Source organism: Typopeltis vanoorti, chromosome 13 (assembly GCF_054136105.1).
Source record: "Typopeltis vanoorti isolate ZY-2024b chromosome 13, IOZ_Tvanoo_1.0, whole genome shotgun sequence".
Classification (NCBI taxonomy): Eukaryota; Metazoa; Arthropoda; class Arachnida; order Uropygi; family Thelyphonidae; genus Typopeltis; species Typopeltis vanoorti.
In genome coordinates, this window is record NC_143561.1 from 7,136,756 (window position 1) to 7,161,810 (window position 25,055).

The 25,055-nt window shown below is 35.8% G+C and overlaps 1 protein-coding gene across 1 annotated transcript in view; it reads left to right on the forward strand.

Annotated features, from left to right (window-relative positions):
* LOC150099913 (ATP-dependent RNA helicase DDX42) overlaps positions 1 to 25,055 on the forward strand; it is a 218,005-nt gene that overhangs the window by 133,939 nt on the left and 59,011 nt on the right. The window contains exon 9 of the mRNA XM_090403173.1: positions 6,323 to 6,451. Within this exon, the coding sequence (XP_090259299.1) occupies positions 6,323 to 6,451 (129 nt within the window). The remainder of the gene's footprint in view (positions 1 to 6,322; positions 6,452 to 25,055) is intronic.

The following is a 25,055-nucleotide window of genomic DNA, read 5'->3' on the forward strand; positions in this document are numbered from 1 at the left end:
TATAATGCTATGCATTATGGGAAGGGCCACTACCCTGACCTCAACAAAGGTCAAAACTATATGGTTGTGACCTTTATTGAGGTCTCTTCAGTGGGAGCCAGACCTGGAACAGATGCAAGGTTGAAATAATGCAGAAATCATATATTATCCTTATACAGTATCGATTATGGATATTGTATAGATACAATACAGATATTTTATGGATTGGACATTAGGTCAGATACCCTAGTTAGTTTTCTGCATTCCTTAAAAACAATGTGGAGGTCTCTTCTTAGTTATTTGGTTTTGACCCATAAGCAACCCTGGCTTTTTATACCTCAAGTATTAATATGTGCTCTTGAGTGCATTTCTCTTGAATATTCTCTGCCACTGCTCTGTTAATGCTGGTTTTATTTACCCATCTTTCAAAGTAGTTGTAGAATTAATAAATATTAATAATTTGTCTGCTGTAATTTATAATGAAAGTGATTACTCTAAACATTCAGAATATCTTTAATTTTTATATCTACTTCGTCTTCTTTGATTCATTTTACAATTTTACAGGACTTTTTCCTTCATTTTTCGATAGCTACGAGAATTTTTTGTCAATTTTATCTCATATGTTCTTAACCAGTCTTCCAATGAGTTTGATTTTACTGCTTTTGTACACAGCTTAGCTTTCTTTCTTTTTTTTTTTTTTTTTTCCTGTATTCTATAAAGGTTCTTCCTGACTTTCTTAACAGGAATTTTCAGTATGATACCTTCTTTTCCAGATCTGTCTCTGATACCTACAGTCCACCCTGAAGGATTTTTTTTTAAAATTATTTTTGCACATTTCTTTCTATACATCATTCTGAAAGCTTTCTGACTTTCATTATTTTTAAACTTTCTTTTTTAATACACTTTTCTTTTATAGTATGATATTCATTTCCATCCTGCTAAACATTAAATATTGATCATCTCCTGTTTCAAGTCGCCTGTGTACTCTTGTTTGTGGCCTGAACCAATGTGAAGGATATCCCTGCCAAGTATAAGATAGTCATTGGCACTTTTCTTATTACTTTTGTCTTTTCTCTATGTAAATCTTGTGCTTATTTTGAAACATGTTATTAGTAATGATTAGTCCATGTTCTGCAAACAAATTTAATAGGTGCTTACTGTTATTATGTCGGGTCATTTATTCAAATTTTTTTCAAAATATTTCTGTTATATCTGGTTTTCATTTAATATGTTATTTAGATTTCTACCAAGGATCAACTTTTCCTTTTTTTTTTGTTAGGGGACCTTCTCTAATGATCCCCCAAACTCCTCCATATCTTATTTTGTAGAGCTTTCTATGGGACTATAAGCACAAGTAAGTCCTGTTATCAAATTCCTCATTTTAATGTTTAATGTGCACATCACTACTTGAAATTGTCTGCCACTGAAGATTATCTTCATGTTTTTTTTATGTAATTCTTACCAGTGAAAGGTTATAAACCTATAGAACATTAATACTGTGAGTGGGTGAAGGATTTTTTTCTCATCATCATCATCATCATCAAATTCTTGCCATGTACCCTCAAGGGGTGTACAGGATATGATGGAAAAATTACATCATTTTTCTATTTTTATTAATTAAATTTTATTTTTTGGTATTTATTTATTTATTTTTTACACGGTCCTCTTGACTATAGAGACCAAACAAGAAATTTTTCAAATTTCTTTAATTCCTCCAATAAGTGGGTCTCACACAGGGCAATGAAATTCATCTCCCACCTAAACGCAATCACAAACATTCATGCCTATTATGGGATTTGAACAGTCATCCCGTTCATTGGAGAGCAGATATACCAACTATTCTGCCAGCAAGGTTAGCATACTATATGGACTTATTATTTAGAAGAATCTTGTTATTTAGAAGACCCTTGCATGTTTTTGTCTTTTTTTGTTCGAATAACATCCCAACATGGTTGAGATCAAGGGGAATTATAGCACTCCCTTTCCAATGGAGTATGGAGTAAGAAAGGGGTATACATTATCATCAATGATAACTGTTTCCTTGAATATGTTGTAAATGAAGCCCTGGAGAACTATGATATTGGAGTGAAAGTAGGAGAAAGAAGAATAAAAAATCGAAAGTTTGCTTATGATATTAATTTTTCAGTGGAAATCAAATCAGATCTTCAGGAAATCACTATAAAATCAGCTTATATGCTTAAAAAATATTTGGGGTACTTAACATAAGTACCCCAAAATCGAAAACAATGGAATATCTGTGCTTCTGACCAAGAAGGAAATGCTGTAGCAGAAATGGATAAAATTCAATTTTAGATACACCCATAAAAGAAGTTGATTAGTTTAAAAACCTATGCAATATCTTTAATAAAGATGGCAGATATTAAGGTAGAAGTGGAGGAATTTTTTGTGGCTTTAGAGAAAGCAACTGACACAATGAAAAAGGAAAAGTTGGTCATTGTTGCGATCTAAATAGCAGAGTAGGAAATGATTGTCAGGCATACAAAAATATTTTGGGAAAATTGGGAGAAAAGAGTAAAGCTAATAATAATGACAAATACCTTTTGGATTTTTGCTCAGAACATGGACTGGTTATTACTAACACCATGTTCCAACATAAAAATGTGCACAAATTCACATGGAGAGAAGAGACTAGGATTAAGAAAAGTCTCATTGACTATGTTATTGTTGATAGTGATGTTTTCTCCCTGGTGCAGGACACCAGAGTGTATAGAGGATTTGAAACTGGAAGTGATCACCATTTAATCTTGAGCAGGATAAAATTGAATTTCATGTTCAAAAGAAGAACATGTAAGAAAGTTTTAAAGCGAATAAAAGTTGAGCAGCTCTCAGATGTGAACTGTATACTAAAATACACACATATTATTCAAGAAAAAATGAAAGAGTTTGAGAGCAGGAACCAAACTTTGGAGATTCATTGGCAAAGCCTGAAGAAAACACTGATTGATTCAGCCAAAGAGGCATGTGGTGAGGTTGTCTGCAAGGATAGAAAAAATCAGAACTCCATGGTGGACACGGGAAGTTAAAGAGGCAGTGAAGGAAAAGAAGAAAGGATATCAAAAGTTTCTGGCAAATAAGTCAGCTTGTGCTCTTAGAGAATACAGAGACAAGTTTAAGAAAGCCAAACACTGTGTAAAACTAGCTAAACAAAAGTCATGGGAAGACTTTGATAAGAACATAGAAAATAAATATCAAGAAGGTGGCAAAATATTCTGGAGGTTGTTGAAGAAGCTTAGGAATGGAGGAAAGAGTGTTGTAAATGGAATTAGAGATGATAAAGGTGACATGAAAACAGGAGAAAAAGATATCCTTGAAGTATGGAGTAATTACTTTCAAAAATTACTAATTGAAACAAGCAGTGATAGCACAGTGGTAAAAAACACTCAAAAGGCATACAGTCAGGAATACATATCCATACTTGAAGTAGTAAAAGCCATTAAAGGCTTGAAATGTGGAAAAGCAGCTGGAGTAGATGATATTCGACCAGTAATGATCAAGTATGGAGGTATAAAAGTGGTTGCACTGCATAGTTCAGAAGGCCTGGACAGAGGGACGAATTCCCAATGATTGGAGTAGAGCTCTAATAGTACCCATATATAAAAAGGGAAATAAAACTGTATGTGAGAATTACAGAGGTATTTCATTACTGAGTGTTCCTGGTAGGATATATGCAAGTCTACTTGAGAAACAGTTGAGAAGAATTGTGGTAGAAAAGCTTGGTGAAGAACAAGCTGGATTCAGGCCAAATAGAGCCTGTCAGGATCAGATCTTCACTTTACGACAAATTGTTGAGAAATCATGGGAATATAACAAAGATCTGTATTTAAGCTTTGTAGATCTGGAAAAGGCTTATGACATGGTGCCAAGAGAGAAGTTATTCAGTACACTACAGTATTTATGGTGTTAATGGGGCATTATATAAGCAATACTTAGTCTTTATTTGAGTTGTAAGTCAGAAGTTAGAATTGAAGGAAGTACAGGAAGATGGTTTAATGTTAAATCTGGTGTCAAACCAAGATTTACATTATCCCCTCTGTTCTTCATTATCCATATGTATCACATTATGAAGGAATGTGGTATTAAACATGATATCAAAATTGGAGATGTTAATGTCAGCTCTTTGCTTTATGCAGATGATGTTATACTTCTAAATAAATCTGCTACACGTCTGCAAGATTCCCTGACTAAATTGAATAACTGTTGTAGTAGATAAGGTATGAAGGTCAGCATTAAAAAGACAAAGACAATGAAAATAAACAGAAATGTTGAAAATATGAACTGCATTGTGGATGGAGAACCTGTGGAACAAGTAAAACATTTCAACTACTTAGGCACGATTTTTGGTGAAGATGGTAAATTAAATATAGAAATAGACAGCAGAATCAACAAAACTGGTAGGAAGTCATTTGAATAAATTCATATGGAATAAGAGAGAAATTAGTTGGATCACTAAATTAGCTGTATATAAGAAGGTGTTCAAATCAGTTTTAACTTATGGATCTGAGTGCTGGGTCAGAAGTAAAACACTTGACCAAAGACTAGAGACTTCAGATATGAGAGTCCTGATAAAGATTAGAGGCTTGAACAGATGGCATCAATGACAAACGAGGATATTAGGAAAGAACTTGATATTGTCAGCATCCAGGAATGCTTTAGCGATCTCACGTGGTATGGTGACTTAAACAGAATGGGCAAGGAAAGATTAGCAAAACAAGTGTTCTCTGCCAGGTTGGCAGCAAAACGACCCAGAGGAAGACCAAGATATAGGTGGATTGATACGGTACAAAGTTCCTTAGACGATAGAAATATAATAGCCGATAATGTTGTAGTCTTGACAAGTAACAAACTGATTTGGAGAAAAATTGTAGATAGGAAGTTAGTAATGATGTAAATTTTTCATGTTGTACTATCATATCCTGTACACCCCTTGAGGGTACATGGCAGGAATTTGATGATGGCAAATCAAGACAGGATGTTAGAACAAAAATTGCAAAAGCAACAACAGCACTCCAAAAACTAAAACCACTATGGATAGATAATAAGCTTACAATTAAAACAGATTATGCCTTATTAAATCACTATTTAATTCAGTATTTCTACACAGAAATGAATCTTGAGCCTTCCTAATAGAAGATGAAAAGAGGTTGCTAGCTATTGAAGTGAGGTATACTATAGATAACTCTTAAAGATACCATACAGTTATCACTTCAAAAATTTTGAAGTAAGACAAAGAATCAGTTCTTTCGAAGGAAACAACTTATCTGGCTTGGTGACATCAGCAGATGAAATGGTCTACCAATGCAAGTTCTTGAAGGACTTATTCCAGGAACTTGAAAAAGAGGCAGACCTAGAATAAACTGGATAGAGAATATAAAAAATGGGACTGGTGCTTCTCTTAGAGCTAAAAGCAAAATTTCAAACAAGGACTGAATGGGAGATTTCTGTAAGGAATATTTCCTAATATCTACTGTATGGCCCTTTGTGAACTATGCGATGAAGAACAACATTGTGATATAGTACTTCCCTAATTTTTCTGCTAGTTCTACTTCTTTTTCCATTGATACTGTTCATGTTGAGGGTACCTGTCCTGAATTCTACTGATGTTGAGTGTGAGTTAGTTCCCATAGCTGATTTTTCACTTATTTGTCCTGGTTCTGGATGAAGCCAGTGGGGAGAGAGGCTTGTTTAACTCAGCGAGGTCTCAGCCAGCATGACATGATATACAACATAAGACAGTGCAGTAGAGAACACAATTTGGTCTACAAAGTCCCAAATTACCACCCTGTCCTAGGTCATTCAGTAGTCTGGTGGACACTTGCTAACATAGCATATAACAAGATCATATATCATGAGCATATATCGTCAGAACTGGTTGGTTCTCAAGGTTCTCTGATTGATTCCTTGCAAGTTATGTGGAGGTTTTCTCTGTTTTCTGGCTTTGGTCCTTATGCAACTCTATATTATTGGTCATAGTGATTATTAATTGTCTATTTTATTTTATTATTATTTTCCTTCATTATAAATAATATTTTTTACCATAACATACTTCTGTGATGTAGTTGGAAAGATGCATGATACTTTGGTTATCATGGATAATGGTTAAATGAGTTTCTAGACAGGAATTTTGATATGCTTATGCAGTTGAAATCACAAAACTGAAGCATTAGTGAGAATTGATTTGCTGAAACATTTCAAGTACACAGATTTTAGTTTATGTAGGTGATGATTTATCAGCTATGAAATTTATTATTTCTATGTAATTAAAGACATCACATTTGCATTTGTGAAAGTTTATCTGTCATTATATATGCACATTTGATTATAGATATATACAGAAGCCAAAAAATTTGGAAAAGTATATAGCATTCATGTTGTTTGCTGCTATGGTGGTGGTAGCAAATGGGAACAATCCAAAGCATTACAAGAAGGAGCAGAAATTGTTGTGGCAACACCAGTAAGTACTCCTAATTATTGAACACTTATTTTGTTATTCTGTTTATCATAATATGAACTTACATCTATTTTCCTTTATTATTTTAAATAACGTTCTTTTACTGTAACATACTTCTGTGATGGTTGGAAGGATGCATGACACATGGATTCAGGTCTCACTACAGACATGAGTATCTTTTTTCCATCTTTTAACATTAGTCCCCAAGGTAATAACAGATCATCCTCTAACACTTCTGTAGTATTATTGCACTATTCATTCTTCAGTTACATTAGTAAACCTAAATTCACCCATGTAGGATTATGAACCTTTAGGATGGACGTCAAGCCAAATCAAAGACGATCATAAAATTTCTTATAATACACAGTATATACCATTATCTCCTGGACATCCAATTGATAAAAATACCTATCAAAGAAATATACATTATTATCATCTTACTTAGCAGAGATATCATATAAAACCATGTTTGTTTGGTCTCACGAGTAGGATGCTAGCTTATCTAACCTTTGGCTTACAATCATAATGCATTTGTACTGAGGTTTTCAACAATTAGATGGAGAAAAAACTCTCAACTGGTTTTGAAGCTGATGAATCTAATTAGTCTGCATTTACTGTAAAAACAGTCTGATTCAATAGTTTTATTTCCAGTGCTTTTATAATTTATTTCATATATAATGTAGGCAGTAATAACAAAAGCAGTTCAGTAAACCTCATAATCAAATTCCTTTGAATTTGATGATGATGATGAGCTAAGAATACTTAAATTAAGAATAATAAGAATACTGTTTGAGAATACTTAACTTGGAAAATAAAAAGCCTGATGGAATTTCTCCAATTATGCTCAAACATTTGCCCCAGAGCCAACAGCTGTCCTGTGCCATGTTCACAATCTCCTGTACTGGAACTTATCACAAAGCATCGAAGCAGTTACGTATCTTGTCTATTCTGTACGAGGTAGATAGAAGTTTACTGTTAAACTATTGACCAATTGCCATACCTCAATCCTCTCCAGAATAATGGAGAAAGTCATCAATAATCAACTTCTCCACTACCTAGAAGTTCACTAGTTAATCAGTGACAGCCAATATGGATTCTGCCATTCAATATATGGATTATGTTGCAAGTTTGAGGAAAAAAATAGAGTGACATTAGCATCATTGAGGCAGTTGTATTAAAATCTGAGGCAGTTGTATTAAAAGTTGTAATAAAATTGTCCGCGTGGTTAGCCTAGTGGCTTTGCGCTTCGCAACCATATGCCTGGGGAAGGAGTGTCCTAGGTTCGATTCCCGTCCACGACGTGAGGAGCTTAAGGATCTTCCTCAGCCATAGCCAAGTTAGCCAGTCTGGGGCATGGGCAGCAGGGTTTTTTCCGCCAGTTTATCTGGGGTTTTTCATCCCGCAAGCAGGCTAACTGGCCCCGTGAACACACAGGGTACAGTCATAAATACTTACGGCAAGGAAGGCAACGGGAAACCACCTTGCTCATAATCATCTCTCCCTAGAATGGTAGCATATAGCTACCCTCCCCCGGCCGTATGGCACATGGGAACCAGAAGAAGTATTAAAATCATATTAAAATGAAGATATTAGGGAGCATCTTGAATTGTTATCATTAAAGAATGTGTGAACAAAGCTAATCTCATGAAGACATATTCACTTGAACTGAATGGGAAAGGATAGAAAAGCAAGTGTTGGATGCCAAAATGGAAAGGAAAAGATCCTGAGGAAGACCAAGATTTAGGTGGATTGATGCAGTTAGAAGTGTCTCAGAAGACTGAAGTATACAATCTGACACTCTTGGAGTCCTGACAGATTAATTTCAAGGAAAATTGTTGATAGGAAGTTATTAACAACAATATATACTTTTCAATATATACACGAAGGAAACAAGGTGTTTTTCTCTGGTCCAGACCATAACAGTGAAAAGGGAGTTGCCATCATTGTTAATAAATAAAAACATTAGTAAAGCAGTAAAAGGATACAACCCAGTCAGTGACAGAATCATAACAGTATGATTAAACACAATCCCAATTCCAACAACACCGATACAAGTTTATGCACCCACATCGAATGCAGAAGATGAAGTAAGTGAGGAATTCTACAAAGACCTAAATGAAACTATGGACCAAGAAAGGATATTCGAATAGTTCTAGGAGACTTCAATGCTAAGGTGGGATTCAATACACGTGATGATCACTTATATGGAATCATTGGAAAATACGGACTGGGAATAGAAACAAATGAGGAGAAAAACTATTGGAGTTCTGCATTGAAAGGGAATTTGCAATCACTAACACAATGTACAAACAGCACAAGAGGAGACTATACACATGTAGCACCTGGGAATTGATGTAAGAATCAAATTGACTACATTTTAATTGACAGAAGATGGAGGACATTAATCAATAATACCAAAACACTGCAAGGAGCAGATTGTGGATCAGACCATCAATTATTAATCTCTAATTTAAAGATCCATCTGAAAGCAAATAAGAATAACAGCAACAAAAGATATGACTTTTCACAAATGGACAACAAATTTACAATGGACATTGAATCAGAGCTCTTCTTCTTCTTATTGTGCTATCTTCTATCGAAGGTCAGCAACCATCTTGGCAAACAAACTGCGCTCTTGTGCTAATCTGAGCGGTTGTGCACTGCTCTTTCCTGTCCATGTCTTGATGTTGTCAAACCATGATATCCTTTTTCTTCCTCTAGTTCCTTTGCCATCAATTCTTCTTACCAAAATAGTTTGTAGAAGTTGGTATTTGCTGTTTCTCATGATGTGGCCAAGATATGATGTTTCTTGATTATTTGTACAAGATGTTTAGCTTTGCCAATGGATTTTAAGACATCTTCATTGGTAATTTTTTCTGTCCATGATATCTTTAGCATTCTTCTGTATAGCCACATCTCAAAGGCTTCGATTTTCTTGATGGTTGTCGCCTTCAATGTCCATGTTTCAACTCCATAGAGCAGAATAGACCACACGTAACATTTCAGCATTCGGCATCTGACTTCCATGTTTAGGTCTTTATTGCAGAATAGTGTTCTCATTTTCATGAAGGACTGCCGTGCAACTTCGATCCTTGTCTTTATATCTATTTCTGGATCCCACCGTTCATTAAGCCAGCAACCAAGATATTTATATCTTGACACTTGATCAATATTTTTCCCATTGTTATCAGTTTCATTGATGAGGCTGGATGTTTGTTGATGATCATGTATTTTGTCTTGTTGATGTTTATATTTATTCCCATTCTTTGGCTTTCTATGTATACTCTGTCAACGAGTTTTTGGAGATCCATAATGTTATCTGCAATTAGCACGGTGTCATCTGCATATCGTAGGTTGTTAACAATCTTTCCATTTATTGTGATTCCCTCTGGACATTCTTCCAATGCTTTTTTAAAGATTACCTCTGCATATATGTTGAACAGGAGTGGTGAGAGCACACATCCTTGTCTCACTCCTCTTTTGATGTTAATATCACCGGTGGTAATGTTGTCTAATTGAACGGTAGCTGACTGATTCCAATACAGATTTGTTATTAGTCTTATGTCTTGTTCGTCTAGCCTTATTTGTTGAAGGACTTCTATTCAGTTAGTGTGTCTGACTTTGTCAAATGCTTTTTCAAAATCTATGAAACACATAAAGACAGATTTCTGTTTTTCTGTGCATTTTTGTATCAATATTTGGGTACAGAAAAGGGCCTCTCTAGTACCAAAACCATTCCGAAAGCCGAATTGTGTTTCACTTAGAGTTTCTTCACTTTTTCTATAAATGCGATTCTGAATTACTTTCAAAAATATTTTTAATGTTTGACTCATTAGACTAATAAGTCGGAAGTCACCACAGGAATTCGCTTTGGGTTTCTTTGGGACAGTGATAAATGTAGATTTGAGCCAATCTGATGGAAATTCATCACTTTCATATATTTTATTAAATAGTTTTTCAAGAAGTTTGATGTTATCTGGTTCTATTAATTTTAAAATTTCTGTTTGCACACCATCTGGTCCACTGGCTTTTCCTGTTTTACTTGTTCGTATAGCATTCTCTATTTCGCATTTCATGATTGCTGGTCCTTGAATGTTATCTTTTATATTTATAGGTTTCTGTCTAGTATCATTGAAAAGTTCTGTTACATATTTTATCCAAATCTGTGCTTTATTCTCTTCTAGAACTATTTTTCCATTTTTGTCTCTTAGAGACACTATTTGCTTTTTCCTCAGTTTTCTGGAAATTTCGTTGATTTTCTTATACAGATTGGAATTATCATGTTTCTTCTGAAGCAGTTCAATTTCAGTACATAAATTTTTCATCCAATTTTCCTTATTTTTTTCTTGATGATGTTATGTGTTTCTGTATACCTGGCTAGGTCTTTGTTTTTGTACATAAGAGAAAGAATCTCATCTGTCATCCATTCCTGCTGTTTTATATTATTCACATAACCTACTTCTTCAATACTTGTTATTACGATGGCATTCTTTAAGCTATTCCAAAGAGATTCCACACTTTTATTTTCTTCTAATCAGAGCTCAAGAAACAAAAAAAGCACACCTCAGGAACAAAGCATTGAATCATATTGGACACACCTAAAACAAACCATTGCAAAATCTGCAGCCAAACACATCCCAATAAAAAAGAAGAATGGTAGTCCATGGATTACAAAAGAAACCCTAGAACTAATTGAAAAAATGAAACAAATTGGCAAAACCCAAATTACCTGATCCTGAATAAAGCTATTAAGAAATCTTGTCAAAAAGATAAAAATAGCTATATCCAAAACATCTGTAAAGAAATAGAAAGACACTCCAACTCTAATGAAACAGCAGATTTATTCAACCAAAAAATTCAAACCAAAACTTAATATAATTGCAGAGGAAAATGGCAAGATCTTAAATGACACTAATGACATAGCCAGAAGATGGAAAGAGTATTGCACTGAGCTTTACAAGGATCCAGCTTTTCAACAAGAAGACGAAGGAGCTATGGAAAACATGGAAACAGAATCGGAGATCCTCATGAGTGAAGTAGAACAAGCAATCAAAAAATTAAGGAAAAACAAGCCCCGGGTCCTGATTCAATACCAAGTGAAATGTTGAAAAACCTTGGAGAGAATGCAGTCAACTGGATACACGATTTATGCAACAAAATCTAGAAGACTGGAAGATGGCCGAATGACTGGACCAATTCCACCATTATCTCAATCTACAAAAAAGGCAATCACAACAACTGTGAAAACTACCGCACCATTGGCCTTATCTCACATATACCAGCAAGATTTTACTATACATTATTAAGGAGAGATTACAAAGTTTTATATACCATCAGATCCCAGAAGAACAATCAGGATTCAGAAAAGGTCGAGGGGCTAGAGATCATATATCTAACATCAGACAAATAATTGAAAAAACAAGGGAATTCAACTTAAGCCTTTATCTATGCTTTATAGATTACTCCAAGGCCTTTGACTGCATGAGGTGGGATATCTTATGGGATATCATGCAAGAATCAGAAATACCAAACCATCTAATAATCCTCATAAAGCACTTATATCAAAGAAATCAAGCAACAGTAAGAATTGAAAACTCACTGTCCCCTGCTTTTCAATTTGAAAAAGGATCAAGACAAGGATGCATACTCTCACCATTACAATTCAACCTTTACAGCGAAACTGTAATGAAAAGATCTCTAGAAAAGTGGAATGGAGGCATTAAATTAGGTGGCTGAACAATCACTAACCTACGATATACAGATGACACAGTGATAATAACAACAAGCGAACAGGAATTAAAATCCATCCTGAATCATTTAGAATGGGAAAACCTAAGCCACGGTTTAAGAATAAATCAGGACAAAATGAAAATAATGATTTTAAACAACACAGAAGAGATAGATGTTGAGGGAATTGAAATTGTTGACCATTTCAACTACCTTGGAGTGATGATAACAAAAAATAGATGGATGTAAAAAAGAGATAAGAAGAAGAATAGCACTAGCTAAAAAATGACTGATTTAACCAAGATCTGGAAAGACAGGCACATCTCCAAAAAGACAAAAATTAAGCTTGTAGAAACCTTAGTTTTTTTCAATCTTTCTCTATGCTTCTGAGTCTTGGACTATGACAAAAGATGACAGAGGAAGAATTGGGACATTCGAGCTCTGGTGCTGGAGAAGATTGTTAAGAGTGTCTTGAACAGAAAAGAGAACAAACAAAAGTATTCTAGAAGAACTGATTATCCACACAAGACTGATAAACATAATCGAAAAGTCAATACTCCAATATTTTGGACACATATGTAGAAGGGAAGGCAACTACCTAGAAAAAGTAATCATCCAAGGTAAACCGTGTTGGAAAAGAAAAAGAGGAACCCCCCCCCCAACAGGTAGATTGATCAAATATCAAGAATCACTGAACTTAAACTAGAACAAGCAATAAGAGAGGCACTGGAGAGAAAGAAATGGCAAAGCATCATCAGGAAGGTCACGAGTCCCCAGACATGAGGAGATCCAAGAGAGAGAGAGAGAGAGCGATATGCTTTTCATGTAGCACTATCATTGTATTCTGTTCAGCCCTTGAGTGTGCATTTTGGGTTATTATGTAAGACCTCCAGGAAACCAAGGACTCATCAAGGGAAGCTATAAATCATCCAAACCAGCTGGCATACCTTAAAATCATTCGCACTAGATTCACTCACAACCCCTAAAGGCAAACTTCCACTCACTCACTGTTCTCTGGGAGAAAAACCTAGCTCTTACCCCTTTCTTGACTGTGAACAAACTAGGCTTCCATGGACGTTCCCTGTGTTCTCTTCCCACCTTCCATATAACGAAAAATTTCATCAGATATCCTGTAACACCCATTCAAAAGTTTATAGACGTCTGTTATATCACCCCTCTTTCTCCTGTTAACCAGAGTCTGCAGTTCACATACTTGCATCCAGATATAAACTTTGTACTCTTCTTTGCACCCTTTCCACAGTTTCTTGGAACCTGGGAGACCAAATATGTGTACAGTAATCCAGATGTGGTCTTTTCAAAGCCTTATAAAGAGGCAAAATGATTTCTTTAATCCTAACATGTCAAGGTTTGCTTCAACATCGCAATTATCCTCTAAGTTGTATTTGCAGTTTTGCTATGTGACCTTTGAACTTCAAATTCCTATCCACCAATACACCAAGATCCCTTGCCTCCTCAGTTTCTTTAGCATAATCCATGCTAATATAATATGCCACTGGAACTCTTATCATGCCAAAGTGCATAACTTTACACTTATTAACATTAAACTGACACTGCCATTTTTCCAGGCTTATTCAAATCATTTTATAAGTGCTGAATATCAGTAGCATCCCTGATTGCCTTGCCTAACTTTACATCATTGGCAAATAATTGCACATCTGATGTTAGACCCTGCCTGATGTCATTAATGTATAGATTGAACAATACTGGACCAAGGACTGAATCCTGAGGTACACCACTGGTCACCTTAAATCTGCAGATTCACACCCACTGTATACCACTTTTTGATATCTTTCTGTCAACCATCCTCTGATCCAAGTCAAGAGTTTATATTCCAATCCCATATTCTCCAGTTTATGCAGCAGCCTTTCATGTGGTATCCTATCAAATGCCTTAGAAAAATCAACATTATCATTGTGTATACATTCCCTTTATCCAACTCTGCTGTAACATTGTTATAAAATATGAGCAAATTGCTAAAACATTACCTTCCTTTAGTAAACCCATGCTGTTCCTTGCTGCGTATAGCATGTTTGTCTACTCATTTCAGTATGCAAGTTCTCTAAAGTTTCTCTAAAATCTTCACTACTACACCAGAGATACTGATAGGTTGGTAGTTAGACACGTCAGTTTTTGCACCACAATGGAACTGCCATACATTCCTTCCATTCCTGTGGTATCATTCCTAAGCTGAGACTCATTATCATCATTATCAAATTCCTGACATGTACTCCCGAGGGGGGTACAGGATATGATAGTACTGCATGAAAAACTTACATGATTACTAACTTTCTATCTATGATTTTCCTCCAAATCAATCTGTTACCTGTCAAGAACTCCAACATTATCAGATCTTATATTTCTATCTTCTATGGCACTTTTTACTGTCTTGGTCTTTTTCTTCCAACCTGGCAGAGAACACTTGTCTTGCTAATCTTTCCTTTCCGTATTTCAACATCTCTTATTATCTAATGTTTACGTCTATCGTGAGGGTAATGATCACTTTTAGGATGATGAACTTTTTGCAACAAACCCTTCGCCCGATGATTTACGAAACATTGTGATAATGAAATCAGAAGATACCACCTGAGATTAGCTCTGCTAACAATGTCTGAGCTGATACCCAAGTTATACAAACATGTAAAAGGCCTAGCCAATTCATCTAAACATTCTTTTAACAAATGAGCTGATATTCCATTTGTCCCTGTAGACAAATTCTTATGTGAGAAATCAGGGAGAATTGTGTTTTGGCTACATTGAAAGTGACTACATTTTACTCAACCCCCATTAAAAAATGAAATGAGTGTCTGTGTTTAAGGCATATAGAAAATCTTGATGCTTGGAATGTTTGTTTACTGCTAATTTGTCAGATGAGTAGGAGAAGCATGTACTGTCATCAGAAAAATTATGTATAAAGTTGTCAATGAGAAAATGCTATTTAGAGAAGAAAGAGAAGGTAGGCAGTAGAACAGTCCTAGATAATCCAGCATTAGCATTGGTAGAGAAGTCCAAAAATAAAAGCCACCCATTGTGATATTGCAGCAGTTGACACCAGAGAGACTGGTCAGAAAAGCAACAGCATGTTTTACCCAAACCTGCTGTTGATCTTGAGTGGCAGAATTCATACTGGTTGTCATTGGCTAGCTGATAGACTTCCACTATTTTAGAGAGTAGAGAGAACAACAGATTTTCCATTTGATGCAGACTTATTTTTGCATGTGCTTGAATATGCTTTCATGTTTGTAGGATTGATAAGATGACACTCTAATACAGAAAAGTGTAGAGATGATATTGGATGGATATTTCTTCTGCAGCACAACTTGTATAGATGGGGAAATGCTGTTAGAATTAGAAGACTTTTTAGTATCTGTGTTAAGATTTTTCTGGCAAACATAAGCAAGAAGCATATGGTGAGGGTGAGCCATTTCTGATATGGCTGGAGGTGATTTGTCTTCTTCATCTCTGTAGAAGTTGGAGGAGAAAAATGTTGCCAATGTCTGCTGCAATCAGCACTCACTATAGCTAAAATTCCTATAACAGACACACTTGCTATAACAAACGACTGAAACCCCAACCAATGCAGTATAGATACATTGTCATGCTAAAATAATTCACTATATCAAACGATCTGCTGTAAAAACTGTTCCTCTGGTCCCTATGAGTTTGCTCTGTAGTTAGTCAACTGTTTTTTTTTTTTTGTTTTTTTTTACAGTGGGTGTCATTTGGATGAGAGTGTGGTGGAAGTACAGATATGCATATGTTATGGCTATTTGCCTTGCGAGGGAACTGAAGATACGACTGCCATTTTTTCATTTGGCTTTTTGAGACTCAGATTTGGATTTGATGGTTATCGGGTATCATTATTTAACTTTTTTTTTTTTTTTTTTTACATTCTTTGTTGTTATCTGAGAATGACATTACAGTTTTTGCCTCGAGTTTCTTACGGTGTGCTAAATTTTTCTCTTGATCTGTCATGGAACTCCTATTTGCTCTACAAGCCATGGTTTCTAAATTATGGCTTGTAGAGCAAATGAGAATTTTGAATATAGTGCAGAATGAAGTCTTTTATTCTGTGAGGATAACTTCAGTAATTTGTTTGGACTAAGCATGGAACCCTCCTCCTTTATTTGGTTCCAAGCCCGGAAGGAGGAGGAGGAGGGTTGCACAAAGGCTAATCATCCTTTCCTGTAATTATACTCTAATATTATGATAGTAATAGAAATGCTTAAAACAACTAAAGAAATTGCTACTGATAAATTGCAACTGATTTTTAACAGTGTGCTAGAGACTGAAAGTATATTCACACAGTGGAAGAAGCAATAACAACTATAATTCCAAAGAAAGGAGATTTTATTGGATGTGGGAATTGGAGGGGAATTAGCCTACTATCTATATGTGCCAAAATTTTCTCTACAATTGATAAATAGAATTAAAAGTAAAATACTAAAGATTTTAAGGCATTAGCATGTTGGTTTTAAAAAAAAGGTGTTAGTACTGTACATCACATTTTTACATTCAGGGACATTCATTGAACAAAGCATAAATGGCTCTTATTCCTAAATTTTATGTCTTGCCAAAGCATTTGACAGTATTGATAGAGAAACATTATTGGTAATTATTTGATGCTATGGATTTCTGACAAATGTGAGAATAATAAAAGAAATGCATATTCTCATTTGTGTCTGCAATAAAGTTATTGCAGACACAAATGAGAATGGCTGGAGATAAGGACCAGTGTAAGATAGGCTTATATAATATCTTGTAGTGTTCATATGAGAAAGTTACAAGGGTAAGAAGAGGAATTAAATGGAATTGTATATCAGAGATTGAAGATCTAGATTATGCAGGTAGTAGGTTTGATATCCAAGCAAAATCAGAAGCATTGTATAAAACAGCTGAAATGGGTGGTCTTAAAATAAATTATTAAAACATTTTTAACAAAACAAAAATTCTTAAATTGAACATCAAATGCCACAAAGAAATTAAAATTGATGAATATTCAGTAAAAGAAGTTAAGAATTTTACATACTTGGGAGCAAATGTAGATAGTGAAGGTGGAACTGACAGTGATATAGTACAAATATTAACATAAGCAAATACTGCTTTCAGAAAACTGAATAATATATGGAAATCATCCAAATATTGTAATAAAATCAAAATAAAGATTTTCAATAGCAGTTAAAGTCATATTGTTATATGGATCAGAGACATGGAAATTGACCTAAAAACAAGAAGCTAAATTAAACAGTTTTCAAACAAAATGTGTTTGCATAAAGTATTAAAAATATTTTGGCCTCAACATATAGCAGATGATGATTTATAAAAAAAAAAAAAGCAAAAAAAAAAAAAAAAATATCACCAGTAAAATAAATAAATAATAAAACACACGCACACTATGGATTTGACATGTACTGAGAATGGACAGCAGAGAGAGAGAGAGAGAGAGATTCCAAGAGTAGCTTTGACATAGATTCCAGAATGCAAAAGATTAAGGTCTAAATTAACTTGGTAAAGAATGACAGAAAAATGAAAGAAGAATGTCTAGTTTGTATGAGCTGGAGTGAAGCAGAATTAGTGGCACCAGAGAGAGGTGTCTCAAAGAAATGGATCTTGGTTATGTGCTGTGGGGCACAAAAAGAATAAGTAAGCAAGCAAGCATGAAAAAGGAGTCCTGGAGTTCATTCTACTTAAGGCTTTTGTAGTGCCAGAGGAACACAATATTCAGAAAGACTGAGAAATGTTCTATGGAAGAGTAAACCTGTGAAAAATTCTGGTCAGAGTTACCAAGAGGAGATATCTACAGTATATTAGATAGAACTTGTTAAGAATTATCTGGACATTAGACATGGAGAAGGTCATCGTGTATTCTGGGTCAGTGAATATTTTGCCTTAGGTCATTGCTTATAGCAGCCACATCTCTTCCAGCTTGATTGGTGGAATTGGAAAAGGAAAGCCATTTGGAGTAGGCTCTAAAGTCACCTAAGAAGACAACTCTTCTGTTTGAGTATGGCACATAAAAAACCTTGAGAGGTTGGAGGTTTAAAAAACAAAATGATTTTTTTCCGCCAATTTTCTAGAGCAGTAAAGACAAACAGATGAGTAAAATTAAAGAGTCAAGGAAACCTTAAGCTAGAGAAAGTCATAAACAGAATTCTAGATTTGCTATTCTCTCTGGCATGGAATATTTGATCATAGAAATGTTTATGATCAAATATTATGGGGTACTTAAGGGTCAAAGCTGCATAACTGAGAGGAGACCTCCACATAGATTTTAAAGGAATGCGGAGAACCGACCAGGGCTTCTGGCCTAATGTGCAATCCTCACTTTCTCGTGGTGCACCCTGTTGGGTATCTACTTGGATACTGAATGAACGAGGATGGGCTGGCAATTTGGGATTTAGCCGACAAAATTGTATTCTTATTGGTTAAACCAACATAAAAAATGATGGTACAACATGACAAAATTTCATGCCGGCTGGGGCGTCGCTCGGTTAAACAACGTCCCCGTTGTTTTTGCCAGGCCGAACAGCGATAAGTCAGCTACTGGAACAAATCTGAAAACCAACCCCAACTCAACATCACCAGAGTTAAAGATCGGTACTATCAATGTAAGAAGCCTGAATGGCAAAGAAATGGAGCTAGCTGAGGAATTAGATAAGTACCAGATCGACATAATAGGGGTGACTGAAAAAAAAAGACCAAAACTGGTGAGATCTTTCTGAGCAATAAATACAAAATGTTATATTCAGGCAATGACATTCAAGGAAAAGAAGGAGTAGCCATAGTATTCAACACAAAATACAAGGCTAATCTTCTTGAATGGCAGTCAGTCTCAAGTAGAGTAATGTGGGCAAATATGAGAATGGGGAACTGGACAATGAGAATGGTCCCACAAAAGGTTCTACTAAGGTAGAAGTGGAGGAATTTTTTGAGGCTTTAGAAAAAGCAACTGACACAATTAAAAAGGGAAAAGTTGGTCCTTGTTGGGGATCTAAATAGCAGAGTAGGAAATGATTGTCAGACATACAAAAATATTTTGGGAAAATTTGGAGAAAAGAGCAAAGCTAATAATAATGGCAAATATCTGTTGGATTTCTGCTCAGGACATGGACTGGTTATTACTAACACCATGTGCCAACATAAAAATGTGCACAAATTCACATGGAGAGAAGAGGCTAGGAATAAGAAAAGTCTCATTGACTATGTTATTGTTGATAGTGATGTTTTCTCCCTGGTGCAGGACACCAGAGTGTACAGAGGATTTGAAATTGGAAGTGATCACTATTTAGTCTTGAGCAGGATAAAATTGAATTTCATATTGAAAAGAATCGCATGTAAGAAAGTTTTAAAGCGAATAAAAGTTGAGCAGCTCTCAGATGTGAACTTTAGACTAAAATACACAAAGATTATTGAAGAAAAAATGAAAGAGTTTGAGAACAGCAACTAAATCTCGGAAATTCAGTGGCAAGCCTTGAAGAAAACCCTGATTGATTAAGCTAGAGAGGCATGTGGTGAGGATGTCTGCAAGGATAGAAAAATCAGAACTCCATGGTGGACACAGGAAGTTAAAGAGGCAGTGAAGGAAAAGAAGAAAGCATATCAAAAGTTCCTGTCAAATAAGTCAGCTTGTGCTCTTAGAGAATATAGAGACAAATGCAAGAATGCTAAACGCTGTGTAAAACTAGCTAAACAAAAGTCATGGGAGGACTTTGGCAAGAATATAGAAAATAAATATCAAGAAGGTGACAAAATATTCTGGAGATTGTTGAAGAAGCTTAGGAATGGAGGAAAGAGTTCTGTAAAAGGAGTTAGAGATGATAAAGGTGACATGAAAACAGGAGAAAAAGATATCCTTGAAGTATGGAGTAATTACTTTGAAAAACTGCTAAATGAAACAAGCAGTGATGATAGCACAGTGGTAAAAAACACTCAACAGGCATACAGTCAGGAATACATATCCATACTTGAAGTAGAAAAAGCCATCCAAGGCTTGAAATGTGGAAAGGCAGCAGGAGTAGATGATATTCGACCAGAAATGCTGAAGTATGGTGAAATAAGAGTCTTACAGTGGCTGCACTGCATAGTTCAGAAAGCCTGGACAGAGGGACGAATTCCCGATGATTGGAGTAGAGCTCTCATAGTACCCATATATAAAAAGGGAAATAAAACTGAATGTGAGAATTACCGAGGTATTTCCCTAGTGAGTGTTCCTGGCAAGATCTATGCAAGTATACTTGAGAAACAGTTGAGAAGAATTGTGGAAGAAAAGCTTGGTGAAGAACAAGCTGGATTCAGGCCAAATAGAGGCTGTCAGGATCAGATCTTCACTTTACGACAAATAGTCGAGAAAACATGGAAATATAACAAAGATCTGTATTTAAGTTTTGTCGATTTGGTATGATAAGCTGCCAAGAGAGAAGCTATTCAATACACTGCAGTTATATGGTGTCAATGGGACATTATATCAAGCAATATTTAGTCTTTATTTGAGTTGTAAGTTAGTAGTTAGAATTGAAGGAAGTACAGGAAGATGGTTTAATGTTAAATCTGGTGTGAGACAAGGATGTACATTATCCCCTCTGTTATTCATTATCTATATGGATCACATTATGAAGGAAAGTGGTTTTAAACATGATATCAGAATTGGAGATGTTAATGTCAGCTCTTTGCTTTATGCGGATGATGTTATACTTCTAAATAAATCCGCTACAAGTCTGCAAGGTTCTCTGACTAAATTGAATAGTTGTTATAATAGATATGGTATGAAGGTCAGCAATAAAAAGACAAAGACAATGAAAATAGGCAGAATCATTGAAAATGACAACTGTCTTGTGAATGGAGAAACCTGTGGAACAAGTAAAACATTTTAGCTACTTAGGCACGATTTTTACTGAAGATGGTAAATTAAATATAGAAATAGACAACAGAATCAGCAAAGCTGGTATGGTGGGAAGTCAATTGAATAAATTCATATGGAATAAGAGAGAAATTAGTCGGAACACTAAATTAGCTGTATAGAAGTTAGTGTTCAAACCAGTTTTAACTTATGGATCTGAGAGCTGGGTCAGAAGTAAAACACTTGACTAAAGACTAGAGACTGCAGATATGAGAGTCCTGAGAAAGATTATAGGCGTGAACAGATGGCATCAATGGCAATATCATATTAAAAACAAGGATATTAGGAAAGAACTTGATATTGTCAGCATCCAGGAATGTGTTAGCAGAGCTAATCTCAGGTGGTATGGTCACCTAAACAGAATGGGCGAGGAAAGATTAGCAAAACAAGTGTTCTCTGCCAGGTTGGCAGCAAAACGACCCAGAGGAAGACCAAGATATAGGTGGATTGATACGGTACAAAGTGCCTTAGACGATAGAAATATAAGATCTGATAATGTTGGAGTCTTGACAAGTAACAGACTGATTTGGAGGAAAATTGTAGATAGGAAGTTAGTAATGATATAATTTTTTCATGTGGTACTATCATATCCTGTACACCCCTTGTGGGTACATGGCAGGAATTTGATGATGATGATGATGATGAGAAATGTTTATTCTTTCGCCATCCTTGCTCCTGAAGCAGTTATACAAATTGTGATCTGAGCCCAAGATTTACAGTGGTTACTTTGAAGTTGATATTTAAGGGTTAGAGTCCCCATAGTTTGTTTGACGTAACCCTTGAAAAGTGTCACCATGTCTTTAAAAAAAAAAAAAAAAAAAAAAAAAAGGCAAGAGAGGGGTTATAAACTGCAACCTGCTATTGTAGACCAAACATGGCATCAGCTACTACAGGCCTCTGCTATGCAATGTGAACTTTCACCAGATAGTGGAGTTCCTGTTTACCAGGTCTAGTGGCAAATTTCTCGATCACTCAATTGCCAGAGTTTCTTTTGTCAAAACAGGCCAGCCCAGAAACAGTTGGGGTGAGGTGACATCTGTGTATTGCTTCACCTGCCCATCAGAGGCCTAGTGTTTTTCACTTCTATAGTTTCCTTCATTCTGTTGGTTTATTGTTTGTTAACTTGCAGTTTTGTCCCGTTCTACTAAAAAGAGATCCTTCAATATGTAGGCAGAAGATTTGGTTGTTGCAAGTGGGCCAAACTGCACCATACAGGCTTGCCCGCATTTACCAAATGTCTTTCCTTTACATACAGACTTCACCATACACTTACATTGTAGTTGATCTAAATGTGGTTCCATCGGTGTTTTAGACCTCTGAGATTTAGTCCTAATTAGATACTGAAAATCATGCATTTGGCATGATTTTCTGTCTGGCATTTGGAAGAAGAATATTTACATCTATACCTTTCTGTTTTACACATTGACATTTATAGATGTAATATTTTAAACTTTGAATATATAATGACCAAATGAAAATCATTCATCTTTTCATTTCACATTTAGTATTATTTTGTGTAAAAATAATAAATGTTGAACATAAATATCTTTTACCAGCTTGATTGGCTGAGTTCTGCTCTCCAGCCAGCAGGCTTTGAGTTCAAATCCCACAACATGGATGTTTATGAAAGTCAAGGCAGTAGATACTTTTCATGTACTATGAAGCAACCACTTTACCTGTTAGAGGCTTGAAGTGGCATAAAAGGTCCATGTTTAGTGTAGATAGATTATCAGCTTACCTGGCAATTAGCCCACTCACAATTCTGATATGCTATGCTACAGATTTTCATGGGCAGGATTCACATAAAAATACAAAAATAGGGCCACCATATCAGATATGATTGCCTATCTGTTTATTGTTAAATTAGTAATTCTTAATTAGTGTGTCATCAGTTGGCTAGCAGGCTTGTTTGCAAGGATCAGTGGAGTTGTAGTAAGTCTCCTCTACCCATGGTCCCAATCCCAAGACAGAGCCCCCATGTCTTTGCTCTGGTGCTGGTATGGCATCTAGTCATTGGTGCTAAACCCTTTTGAGAAAATGTAATTTTTCATCCTAATGTTTACAGGGACCCTCAACAAGTCTCAACCCAGTACAGAAATCACAGTAACATTAATAGACATCAAGAACAAGAATCTTCAGCGTCAACACAAATATACCATCTTTTCTTATTACATGCATCAAATGAATGACCAGTGGGGAAAACCACTTCCAGATAAAGAAGGGAAAATGTTACCCTTTATCTGGGAGTGGTGCCAGGATCCCCAAAATCAGAAAAATTCCATTCAGGAAACATTTTCATTGCAACATTCCTCCATGAAACAATCAAAGCAACATCACTTTAGGAAATACCAGTCATGGTAACCCACCACACATACACAAACTTTGAACTTTCCATGAGGAACATATCAGAGTGGGACCTCAACATTCCACATAAGAAGATTTCCTTAAAAAACCGAGTAACAGCCATAAGAAGAAGAATCCTCATATGTGGTGATGGTCTTGTGGTTCTGACAAGTAATATCATCCTTATATTTTAACATCCCAAAATCCCATCAGTGAAATCATGATATCTTATCTACACTGTTAGGTGCTATTTCGGGTGACACTGTAACCTCTAGAGAGCGCGTCCCCTGGGTGGCGGATAGGGGAACCTACCATATATATATATGTGGTGGGGTGGTTCGAATATACTGAATAAGGACTCATGGACCAACAGGGCCATAAGGAGCGATCATCTTCATTGTAAGGAAAGTGGCACTTCCACGGTCCCCTAGCTGGATCTATCCTCTTCTTCCACTACTTTGATAAAGATCCACTCAGTTTAATCTTTCCTATAAGGCCTTATCAGCCAACTCTTCTTATTTTATGACCCTTATGCCATTAGAGTACTAGAGGGCCATTGGGATCTTTCCATTTCTGGCCTTATATACAGGGTGTTCGGGATAAATTTGACAGTTTCGTAAGGAAAAAGAAAATCTTCTTTGTATCTATTAAATTTAATGAATTGACAAAAAAACATTACAGGCAGAGTTAATTACAATACTATCAACAAGATTTACTCAAAATAACCACCATTAGCATCGATCACAGCTTCAATTCTGCTTCGGAACCTCGAACAAGCTGATGCTACAGTCTCCTTGGGAAGGGCCGCAAAAACTGTTTTACTTTTATCCATTAACTGGGCTTTTGTATTACTGGAAGTGCGATTGGTGTCTTTTTCAACTGCGCTCCATACAAAATAATCCATGGGGTTAAGGTCTGGGGAGTTTGGAGGCCAAACATTTGGACTGGTGAAGTCGTAGAAATTTTCAGACAACCATTTTTGACTTTTCCCAGAGGTGTGGCAAGGGGCCGAATCCTGCTGCCATACATACGGCCTACCATTGGCTACCCTTGTTATCCAGGGCTTGACTACAGTTAGCAACTCCACGAACAAAGCCCGAATTCCAATGCCAGGGTTCTTCAACACCTGTTCCTGCAGATTTGCGAGGAATTCTGCTGTACGAACGCAATCAGATCGTCTGCTAGGGATCTTTCTTCTTGCTACATCCTCGTAGTCACCATTGCAAGTCTCTAGTTCATGCCTGATTGTTTTTACTGTATTCAGGGAGCATTGGGCAGCAGTCGTAATATCCTTATTTTGATGGCGGGCACGAATCATCATGATACAAGTTATTCTCTTCCATGATTCAGGTGGGTTCCAGCTATCCATCCTTTCTGACATCTTGTATATGAATGAAGAAGGGTCCAAACTTTTAAATGAAGAGAAGTGTGTGTTAATACATGTAACTTACGGAAAAATATAATTAATTATAAATATGTCAAATTTATCCCGAACACCCTGTATATGTCCCCACTATAAACCTCTACATAATTCTACTCTATCCTATTATAATCTACTCTTTCCCCTTCAATATACCCTATTCCTCCTATGGGTTTAAATTTGGAAGAAGGCTAGTCTAGAAG